Raw genomic sequence first — 12,184 nt, forward strand, 5'->3', positions numbered from 1 at the left:
TAAATGCAATTCTTCTATCAAAGAGTAATTAAATCATTTACACCAGTGTATCCCAGAATTTGTAGTAATAGAAATGATAAATTCAGATTCTACCTCTATGTCCTAACACTGGTATTCTTATAACAGAGTCCCTTCACATTCTTATTTCTATTCCATATGGCCACACACCTGCTGTATTATTTTATAGCTTGCATGAGTCACTATGAACTTTTGGCAATGTACTGAAGGCAGTGAGAGTAAATAATTCTGATGGGAATAAAATTTAACAATACATTTATTGTTAATTGATTAAACACTATAGATACCCTATTAAGCATTTTTCTGTTATTTCATTTAACCCTTGCATCCTTCTGACACAAATGAAATTAGTGTACTTTTGCAGGTAAGAAAACTGAAGCTCAAAGTTTTTATAATTCACTGTAAATCATACAGCTGACTGGTAGAGCTAGAATTCAAACCAAAGTCTGTCCAACTCCAAACCTCTGATCATCCCACTATTCTGCACTATATATTTGGATATTAATCATGTTTACTTCATAAGTAAAAATGATTTAGAAGAATAAAAATTTAAGAATGTGACTTTGTTGAAATAGTCTAAGTAATCATGGTTTTTGAAATTTCATATTATTTCAGGAGTCGAAATCATGTAGCTCCCACAAACAAGCTGTTGTACATTCAGAATAGAACGTTTCCTATTCCATGTCAAAAGTGCAGATTGGCTTTCTGATAAGATGTGCTATTTGGAGACTGTCATTTCTTATTGTGATTCAGGTGCAAATAACAGGAAAACATATTTTTTTCCTATCTTGGCAAAAGGTGGGGGTATTTCTAAATAATAATACTTAATAGAATGATTTAAATGGTCATTTTTTGCTTTGGGAATTGGGGAGAAAACAGATTATACACAGGATTCAAAGAGATAACAATGGTCTACTGCCAGGCAGAAAAGGCCAGCCATGAAGTTTCCCAAGCTCCAGGCCATAAGGTGGTTCCTCAGGGACACTTATTGCTCTACAGTATAAAATGCAGATTGTCTGAGAGATGACATTTTCATCAATGCCATCTCTGAAAGTGAGTTTTATACACACACACACACACACACACACACACATTTATTTATTTACAAACAAGTCTTTAAAAAAAATCTATCACCAAAGAGAAACACAACACCAACCTTAGCTTTGTGACTCTTGGACAACTCAACAAATGGTAACTATACAAGTCTTATGTGATACAGCTTTTTGGTGGTTGTGAAAATATAAAGAAAAAATGTATACTATTTTTAATCTGAAAGGCAGAGACAAACAGATTAGACAAAGAGTTCTTCTACCTGCTGATTTACTTCCCAAATGCCTGCAGCAGCCAGGACTGGCCAGGCCAAAGCCAGGAACCTGGAATTCAATCTGGGTTTCCTATATGGGTAGCAAGGACCCAAACACACGAATCATTACCTACTTCCTCCCATGGTGTGAATGAGCATGAAACTGGAATCAGAAATGTAGCTGGGATTTGGATGTGAGTAGCCTAAGCAGCAATTTAACTGACACACCAAACGCCTGCCCCCAAAATATTTTTAAATATTCTATTTCTCTTATAGAAATCAAATTCTGAATTCTAAAAGCCAAATGTTTTTAAAGTTTTTCCAAAACAAATGTGAAAATTGACAACAAATGAATTTGAACAGGAAGATAGACATCCACACACAATTCTCTCTTCACTTGAATTGTTCTAAACTGTGTTTTGCTTCTTCTGTTTGCAGGGCTCATACTTGTTTTAACCGTCTGGATCTGCCCCCATATCCATCCTTTTCCATGCTTTATGAAAAACTCTTGACAGCAGTTGAAGAGACCAGTACCTTTGGACTTGAGTGACCTGGAAGCACAATGCCCAGCTCTTTATGTAATTTCAGCAATTTTGGGAACTGCCCTTTAGAAGAATTAATGAACATTGGTTTCAAGAGTGCGCTTCAATTGGAGTGAAGCTGAGTGCTGTTATATTGCAGGAACATGCGTCCTATCACATTTGAGGACTGGTGATGAGTCTTCTTGCTAGGATTTGGGTGAGCTTGATGCCCAGGGAACAGCCCAACAGTCTTTCAATCAACAGTTCTTGACTGCCAAACTTTTTCCATTTGTTATGTTCCAAGACACAGATGAACCTGTACATGATCAGCTAGTTCCATGGTAATTTTTAGGGACTCAGGAGAATCTTGAAACTTACCCTTGAACATGCTTCAAGCCAAACTGGCAGCACTTGGCCCACTCTCCAAATTAGTGCAAGTTATATAATATAATAAAAACAGCTATATTTCATGAAAGTACATTCAGTTAAGCCCTAAGTTATAAACAGAATATTCTTTTCTTGCTTATGAGTGCCTGCATGGTGTGCACCATAGGTTTCAGCTTTCATGGGACACGAGTGAAAATGAAACCATCATTATGAGGTAACTTAAAAGATTTGCAATAAGGTGGTCTGTGACAATGTATATGCAAGTGGTATATGTGTAATTATGAGTGAAGACAAACTTATTCAATGAATTACTAATGACAGATTTTATGCTTTATAATGCATGAAAAAATTAAATATAACTAGCAATTAATCACAGCATATCAGGAAAAAGTACACGGTGAGTTCATTTTTTAATAGGTTCATTATATTTATGTTCTTTAAGATGTATATAAGAACCTACCTATTATACTGTATGTATAACCTGTTTCATTTCCATGTTCCACGCTTACTCGGGCATCATACTAGTGTGTATTCTTTTAAGCACTCTCAAGGGAACAAAAGGGCCTTTTATTTTTATAAAGGTTAAAAAACTCCCCGAAATATTTTGCACTGAATGTACCAAAGTTGAGGGATATTACAATGTGAGTAACAGCAACTCCATCACTTGACAAGTATAATAGAAAATAGCTTCTAAATCAAACTTTCTTCACAGTGCCATGTCTACCACTACAAGGACTGTGCATCTAAGTAATAATTTTTTAAGACTCACTATATGTGATAGTATGATATGCATTTATTTAAAATGCATTAGACTCTCTTCCATCCATCAGATACTTTACCGGATGGCATTTAATACTGATATTTCGTATTTTCCCCACTGCTTTTTATTTGTACAGCATCATTAAACACTGAGCTCAGTTAGGGAGCCATCAGCAACACTGAGGAGATCAGTTCTCTTTAGTAATAAGAATCCCATTTTCTCTCATCAGTGAAGACATCACGAATTGAAACTCTTAGCACTATATTTCTAAGCCTGCATTTTCACTGATGCATAGTTTTCTTATCAATATCAGGAAACAGTTTTTCTATGGAATCTTTAAAACTGCATGACATCAGTAACCTTATTTCTGCTTAATTTTATGACAGGGTATATCCTGTTTTAATTGCTTTTGGGATTACCCCACCTCATTGTTTATTTCTTAACATATGGCCATAACTAATCAGACGCACAATACAGTGAAGTTAAATTGAGGGTAATAGGATCATTGGATTGACATTCGGTTTTCCAGCCTATGGGTTTACAGGCATTGCTTACACATTTCTTTAAGAATTATGTTTCTAAGTAGCCATGGAATTCCCATTATGGGATGTTGGCAATCTTATATTTTATAGGGGTCATATGCATAGTTTGCTTAGGTGTTTTGTAGGAACTGATTGCTCTCCTGTGGGCTAAATTATGTTTATTATTGGGACCTTCAAGAAGAATGTCACTCATGTTGCATTCCTGCATTAGAGGCAGATATTTCAGTGTAGGGGAATGTTCTGAAGAAGAAAAAAAAGGTTACAGATATCTGGAAATAAAAAGGGGAAGATTTATTGGTATACCATAATTGGGGGAAGACAAAAAAATTTTAACTGGAAATGTTAGTTTGTACTTATTGATCATGAATATAAGTATAATTTAATTTTAAAAACTTTTTACTTGTTTGTATTTTTTCATTATGAAGACAAATACTATAACACACTGACATACTTTTTTTAAAAATCATGTTTCTGATGGCATGTTTGATGTTTCAGAGCTGGTGTTCTCTAAGCAACCGATGTAGATAATTGCATTTATTTCAAAAATACATTGGTAGACTGTGTTACCTTTCATTTGGATTTGAGACACTTTGTTACCATATGCCATATTGCTAGGTAAAAGAGATTTGAAATAAAATGTATCTCAATAATTTCTAACAAATATATTTCTTTGTTAAGGCAACCAACTTATTCCCAAATAACTGTTCTCTTTAATGTATGCAGACATTCTTAATTAGTTCAATCCTCTAGTTGATATTATTCTCTAAATTGGGAATTATCAAAGATGTGCTTAGCATATCAGAACACCATGATAACTTATCTATTATTATTCATTAGTAAAATAAAAGGCAACCAATAACCATATAAAATATTAAATAACATTTCCACAGACAAAATTAGACCTTAATATATTCTATAATTAAAAATACCCATAAATATTTTTATGGACTATGAACCCAGATAACTGGGCTTATTTGCTTTAAGAAAATCACAAGTGCTGATCCTTCCACCATAGACAGTCACAATATTATTCACATATGCAGAACATCTCCTGAATAAGAGAACAGGCACACCACTGGCATTTACTCTGTGCAGTCACTGTGTCTGAAAACAGAACTACAAGATTCTCAGCCTGCCCTCGAGAAGCTCACAATTGACTAGAGAAGACACCAAAGTTCCAAAAAAGCAGTGTAAGCAAAACTTTGTAAGTTTTACATTGAAAAAGTGAGGAGAACACAGCTTATTCCATGTAGGAGATTCAACGATGGCTTCATCTGTGGGAGATAGAGTGGCAAAAAGTAAATCACATAAATGTAATTTCTGTTGATAACTCATGGCATGTGATAGTGTGCCAATACTTGTCAAATGGTGAAACTTAGGGTGCATTCACACAAGAGGGTTTAAAATGTGTACATAGGAGCTGAAAAGTGAAGGAGCTACTCAACACAAGCATCTTCAAATGATCAAAGCAATGGCAAAAAACAAATCTGATCATTTCCCTCTGTTTCCTTCATCTAAATCACAATGTACCTTTGGTTTTCAATGTGAAATATCCCAGTTGCTGACTCAAAACAACTTCTGGGGTTAAAATATTTCTCTTGTACACAAAATAAATTGATTTTGGTCAGAGGAATGTAGTCACAATTTTTATCATTTAGTAGAAATTCTGTAATCAAAGGAAAATCTGTTTCTCTTGCATAACAATTAGATATGATAAAAATGCATTCCAAAAAAATAACAGCACTTGTATCATCTGTTTGCATAGTACTTGGAGTTTCAGAGTGCTTTCAGGTACATTGACTATTGATTCTCGCTTTGTATGATAGAAGTATCAAGTCCCATCTGGGTTGAGGCTAATTTTCAAGAATAGCTGGCAGGATGTTTTAGGACTTTGTAGACAATTCTGTTTAGTCTCGAGAAATGTGAGGACTGGTGTTTGTACCAGTATACTCCATTTTCAGTGCAAAATGCCTTGTCTATCCAAACTCATTTTCCTAAACAAACGCACTTAAATTGTAACACCATCTGAACAGCCTATGAAGAAATTAGTACATTCATGGAAAAAACTCCCCAAAAACTTAATGTTTGCTCTTTATAGTTTGTCATGAGAAATTAAAAACAGGAGGCAAAATTTGGTTGTTTTTGGTAGATTTATATATAGTATGGTAGTTCCATTTTCCCAAATATAATTTGCAAACAAAATAATAGGAAAACAGCACTAATAAGAAGCCTTATTTTATTTTTTTAATTTTAATAAGAATGTATTCAGAAAGGCTGGACAGCTGAATTCCCGTGATATGGATGACAGAACCACAATGCAGGTTCCCTATTCTTCCTTGTAGATCTCATATTCATGCAAATGATTTTTTTCTATCTTTCTGCCCAAATTTTATTTCTGATGTGACCATTTTTAATAGGCTAACATCTTATAATGAAGAATGTTGAGTCCTTCCAATTTTATCTTATTCAGGAAACTGCAGAGGCAAGAAGATGATGCTGTCCCATCGTTAAAAAGGCATCAATAACTCTGCATTATAAAAATGTGCGTAAGAAGAGCTGAGTCCAGTCTCCAAACCTAGTCTGAGTTTGGGCCCTCTTGCTCTGTGTTATCTGCTTTCTGACTTAGTTGATGAGTAACAACACTCTCGATCTTAGCTATCATAATTCCATGAGACCTGAGTTTTAATGAGAATATCACTTCTAATTAAGTGTCTGATTTTGTAAAAACCCATTTCATTTCTGGTTCAATTGTATTCTCTGGATAAATCCGTTTGTCTAGCAGGGAAACAAAGGAATGCCAGAGACACTGAAGCTTTCTGAGTTGCAGCATAAGGCCAACTGCTGCCCATGAAAAGGGGTATAAGAGAAAGGAGTCCTGCAGTTGTGACACTCCCAAGAATGATATGCTAATTACTAGTTAATTGGCAAGATTCAGGAGCACTAATTGCATGACAAGGAGCTGGCACAAAGGATATAATGAGTGTGCGCACTGCCTGTATCACAGCTCTCTGAGCCAGGAGTGGAAGAATGGGGAAGGATAGGAGTAGAGCAGGGGTTGAGGGGTGGGAGGATCATCTCTGGGCATGCTGCTGGGGTATCATCATCATACTTTAGTTTGGTATCTGACTTTGAGGAAAAGAATGCCATGCTGCCTAGTGATGGCACTGCTTGATAATCTGCTTTGTGAGGAATATGCTCATTTTATAAATTCAGTAGGTTCACATTTTCTGTATTGAAAAATGGATTTAGCCCAAAGTGTTAAAGATGCCCATATCTCAATCAAGAGATTTCACAATTTAGGATTAAAATATGTTGGGAATTTTTAATATTGTTACTATTATTGAACACCCAATGTGAAATAAAAGAAAGAGAGCTTTTGTTTCATTATGCTTAATTTGGTTTTTAGCAGATATACTTTGACATTCGAATTTCTTTTGAGACATTTTCATGGTTTCTATTGGTGGTTTAAATGTTCCTTGTTAATCTAGAAAGCAAAATCTTAAGAATGAAGTTAACTGAATTGCGATTGGAGACCTGAAATTAATTGAAACCAAAATATGTTTAGTTAGGTTTTATCTGCGAGGTCATTTATTGGCTTTCCTGATTGAACAATTCAGCAGGATAGGATAGTCCTAGTTGTATGGTTTCTTGGAATCCAATGTATATGTATATGTGCTTTTCAGTCTAGTGGCCTTGGGCAGGTGATCTCTTCCTATTCAACTTTCTTTTAAGATATTACAACCCTAAGGAGTGTTGATAGGCATGTTGTATGATTCAATTTGAATCACCTATTACTGATGCAGGTAAGGAACCATCAGTATACTTCTGGTTACTGTCACCTTCTGTACAAAAGGATGGCTAATGTTTAAGAAATACCTTGGAAAGATTAACCAGGAAACACACAGAACTGAATGTTCTTTTAGGGTCATAATGCTCTAAAAGATGTAATTACAACCTATTTCTCTTTATATAATTAAAATGTGGGGTTGTTAATATGTTGGAAAGTGCATAAGATTACATGTTTTTATAATGGGGATGCAGGCATTCCAAAATAAATGAATAAAAATAATGCATCTCTCTCACCTCTTACTGAAAGTATTACTCTAATTTTATAATAATGCTTACTTTTTAATACCAAGGCTCTGTAAAAAAAAAACACATTTATTTCTAAGACTTCAGTAGAGCACAGGTGGTGTATTTTTTTAAGCCTTTCCATTTCTCTTCAGCAACCCCACTCATTATGTCTGCTATACCATGTAGCACAGTTAATAGCACCATTTCTATTTTGGTTGAGTTGAGTTAAGTTTCATATTTATTTAATGTGACTTTTAATAGATAATAATAATAATAATGGGAGATATTTGCTTTTAGCATTAAGATTATACAGCTCTTATTTCACCTTAGATTTAAATTCATTTTTTTTTCCAAAGCAAATAATGCAGATTGTTGACATCCTAGAAATGTTTCATGTGTATGCTATAGAGGCTAGGTCTCTGACTGGTGGATGAGTTGTTTGTTTTCTGGGAAGTCTGTATTATCCTCACCTGAACCCCTGACTCCTGTGTTGTATTTTTTATGATTCTGAAATGCTTTGAGGGAAAGATATTTTAATGTGTACAATTTGTTTTATTTTCATACTGATCTCTATTTTTGTTTAAAACCATGTTGCATCATGAAATCACTTAATCTAAAATAAATCTTCTTTAAAAAAAATAAAGTATGATTTTGTCATACTTTGGGGAGGAAAAAAAATCTGAGGAGGAGGAAGACAAAAATAAGAGTAAGAGGTTTCAGGGGTCATATGCAACTCTGTAAATACAGGAAGCTCTTTTTTCATGATATTTATAATTAGGAACCTATATTTTTTATCCCTGCAAAAATTATTTTACTGTGTGATAGGCCACCAATTAATGTTACTAGAATGAATTAACACAAATAATAATATCTTAACTCACATAGGTTGGGAATATTTGTTAAGCCATCTTGATCCTATGCTTACTTCATAAGTATATATACCACCACTACTACCCCCACTCATACCAGTTTCCTGCCAAAGTCACATTATCATACAGCTACAGGGACCAGAGAGGTAGATATTTAATGAGAAAACTCTGGTTAGGTGTGAGCAACAGAGATGGGCTTTACCTAAAGGAGGAACTCTAATAAGTTGCTCCAGCAGATCCCATCCGCATGAAATTGAGGTACAGTATTGGAAGATCATCTGACTTTTCAAGAGCCATCCAGAAATTCAAATTGTTATGTGATAGTTTCAGATATTTTTAATACAACGTGAACCAAACCAAATAGATCTACAGATTGAATTTGCCTTGTAGGTCATCAATTTGAAACCCTTGATTTAGTCGACATCATCTTTTATAGTTGATTGATAGTATAAATAAATTGATCAGTTAAAGTGTTACTGAGACATGGCAGTTAATAGGAAGAGATAGGGGAAGGGAGGAAGGTAAATATATACCTTGAGGACAATCAGTCACTAAAGGGTTCACTTGAACATGGTCTCTGTTTTCCAGTATTTTCTTTTTTTAAGATTTTATTTTATTTTACTTGAAAGAGTTACACAGAGAGAGGACAGGCAGAGAGAGAGAGAGAGAGAGAGAGAGGCAGGCCTTCCATTTGCTGGTTCACTCCCCAGATGGCTGCAATGGCCAGAGCTGTGCCGACCCGAAGCCAGGAGCCAGGAGACACTTCTGGGTCTCGTACACGTGTGCAGGCACCCAAGGACTTGGGCCATCTTCTACTGCTTTCCCAGGCCATAGCAGAGAGCTGGATCAGAAGTGGAGCAGCCAGGACTTGAACCTACACCAATATGGGATGCTGGCACTGCAGGCAGGGGCTTTACCCTCTATGCTACAGCGCTGGTCCCTCCCAGTATTTTCTGAAAACCAGCTATATTAATTCAAGTGAATTAAGAGGAACACTGTCAAGAGTTCATGGAAGAGATGTGCCATAAAACTCAGTATTATTTATTTTAGATTGGAAATTAAACATATGAAATGAGAGCAGGAAAAGCAGAAGATTCATCTCCTGTACCTGACCAAAGTCTGACATTGTTATTGAAGGCAAGAGCAAGATACTGTATCCAAGGCACTGGCTTCCTGGTTTTTGAATTACAACATTCCTTCTATACCCTTTGATTTCAATGTGCTTTTATTATGATAAAAAAAATCTACCTCATTATGATCATTTAATGTAAACCTTCAGCCCACTAAATCAGTGAATGTTTAATAATGCATAATTCCCACCACCCACCATCCCAGGAGTCTTTCATGCTGAGTTTTTTTTTTTTTTTCTATTTCACCCTTAAGCCATGAAGTAGAAAAAAAGCCTTTAATCTTTTAATCAAGGAATATTTTCTCATCAAACTTTTCTCTTTTTTCTTGCTCAAAAATGTTTACCTATTAATGAGTTCTTTTTCTTTCTATATATATATACATATAGATACTTCACTAATGTTACACTTGCCAACCAAAATGAACTTTGAAATCACAAGAATAAATTAAAAATGAGAACATCCAATTAAAATATAATACTTATATTGATATATATGAGTTTCACATACTTTATTTGGCCTATTATTTAAGATTTCTTATGCAGATAGAACCTCCCAAAAGATTCTTTTTCACTGCTTATTCTTCTAGAAAGGAAAATATAGGAATTTGTGAAAACATAAATCACTAAGATAATAAATATTTCTCTGACAATTTATAATAATGTTATAAAATACCACATCTTGCTTCAGAAAATGCTTGAGTAGTATAATAACTCATATCTAGGCTGGTATTTAGCTGATATCAGAAAATAGACCCCAAGTTCAAGGTTTTTTTTTTTTTTTTTTTTAATTTAAGAGGCACAGAGAGAGACTGTCAAAGAGAGAGAGCTCCAAACTGCTGGTTCACTCCGCAAATGCCTGCAAAACGAGATGAGAATCAGGAATTCAATCCAGATCCAGGTTTCCCATGTGCATGGTAGGAACTCACCAATTGGAACCATTACCTGCTGCTGCCTCCCACAGTGAACATTAGCAGGAAGCTAGAATTGGGAGCCAGAACTCAAATCCAGGCATTCCAATATGGTATGCAGGCATCCAGACTATTTCTTTCTTTACTGATAAAAATTATGTCATGTTTTCTTCTTATTACAAAAATCAAAATACAAACTAGTATGTAGCATCCTGGCTTGTTTAAAAATACACACTTATTTATGGAAGTCTACAGAAGAAAAAAAAAACACCAAAAACCCTAATGTTAACACTAAAATGTCAGCAGTGGTTATCTCTATCCAAACCAGTATCTTAACCACTAGATGAAAAGCCCATCCCATTTATTTATTTTTATTCAAAAGACAGAAATGTGCACACACACAATTACAATTTTTGAAACGTGTCATGACACTGCCAACATATATCTCTCTTTGCCTTTACCACCTTCCCCATATCACCTTCACCAAATTAAATTCCTGACTTCAAGGACAAGTAAAGGCCAGTTTTTTCATTGCTATGAGACTTTTGTCCAAATGTTCAGTGCAATCTCTCTAGAATGGGACTAAATCATATGAAGAACACCCTTTGTAGTCAGTAGAGACAGGTCTAAAGAAACCAAGTGCTTTCTAATGTGTTGCCCCAAAATTCTTATCCAGAGACCTAATCCCCTCCATGATAATGTGTAGAGGAAGGGCCTCTGAGAGATGATTAGGGCGGAGCTATCTTGAACGGCATTAGTGCCCTTAAAGAAGAGACCCCAATGTGAGAACACAGGGAAAAGACAGCCAGGAAGCTGGCCTTCACTAGACACCCACGGTTCACAGCCTGGATCTTGAGCTTCTAAGCCTTAAGAACTGTGAGAAATAAATTTATATTATTTATAAGCTGCCCCATCTGATTTTCTGTTACAGCAACCTGAAGAGACTAACATACCAAGAGGCCAAGAGTTTTCCTATATCTTTTTCTTCTTAAGTCTATATTAGAGCTAGACATTCTGTATCACTTATTTTAAAGGAAAGACAAATCCCAGGGAGAAAAAGCTAGCCAAGGAAGAGGAGTAAGAGAGACAGGCAGAGTGGACAGTGAGAGAGAGAGAGACAGAGAGAAAGGTCTTCCTTTGCTGTTGGTTCACCCTCCAATGGCCGCCGCGGCCAGCGCGCTGCGGCCGGCGCAGAGCCAGGGACTTATCCTGGTCTCCCATGGGGTGCAGGGCCCAAGCACTTGGGCCATCCTCCACTGCACTCCCTGGCCACAGCAGAGAGCTGGCCTGGAAGAGGGGCAACCGGGACAGAATCCGGCGCCCCGACCAGGACTAGAACCTGGTGTGCCGGCGCCGCAAGGCAGAGGATTAGCCAAGTGAGCCGCAGCGCCGGCCAAGAGAATGTATTTCTAATACTAAGAGTAGAGCTGGTGCGCATTACGCACCCCAAGTCTTTTCAGGGCAGATAAGTCCTGCCTGAAAACAATTCCTGTCTTTCCAATGGATCTAGAAAAATGGGAGAGCCCCAGTGTGAAGTGTTCATGTCACTGGCTAATGCCCGAATACCTCAGAAGTCTACAGTGACTCATTTCTATTTCAAGACCCCAAACAGCTCCTGATATTCTTCAAAGTTGTCTTTCAGGTTTCCAGTCTCATTTCATCAAGAGATGCAA

General features: G+C 36.1%; 1 protein-coding gene and 1 long non-coding RNA gene across 10 annotated transcripts in view; one reads left to right on the forward strand and one right to left on the reverse strand.

Moving 5' to 3' along the window:
- HECW2 (HECT, C2 and WW domain containing E3 ubiquitin protein ligase 2) overlaps positions 1–8,248 on the forward strand; it is a 452,881-nt gene extending 444,633 nt beyond the window's left edge. For all 8 annotated transcript variants that reach the window (XM_089330142.1, XM_089330141.1, XM_051849332.3 and 5 more), the window contains one exon: positions 1,760–8,248. In XM_089330142.1, coding sequence (XP_089186268.1) covers positions 1,760–1,871 — 112 coding nt within the window. In that variant the 3' untranslated portion in view covers positions 1,872–8,248. The remainder of the gene's footprint in view (positions 1–1,759) is intronic.
- The window catches only part of LOC103348804 (uncharacterized), a 38,104-nt gene that overhangs the window by 9,807 nt on the left and 16,113 nt on the right, over positions 1–12,184 (reverse strand). The window lies entirely within an intron of this gene.

This window comes from Oryctolagus cuniculus, chromosome 3, assembly GCF_051225735.1.
Source record: "Oryctolagus cuniculus isolate XC-2025 breed Fujian yellow rabbit chromosome 3, ASM5122573v1, whole genome shotgun sequence".
In the NCBI taxonomy this organism is placed as follows: domain Eukaryota; kingdom Metazoa; phylum Chordata; class Mammalia; order Lagomorpha; family Leporidae; genus Oryctolagus; species Oryctolagus cuniculus.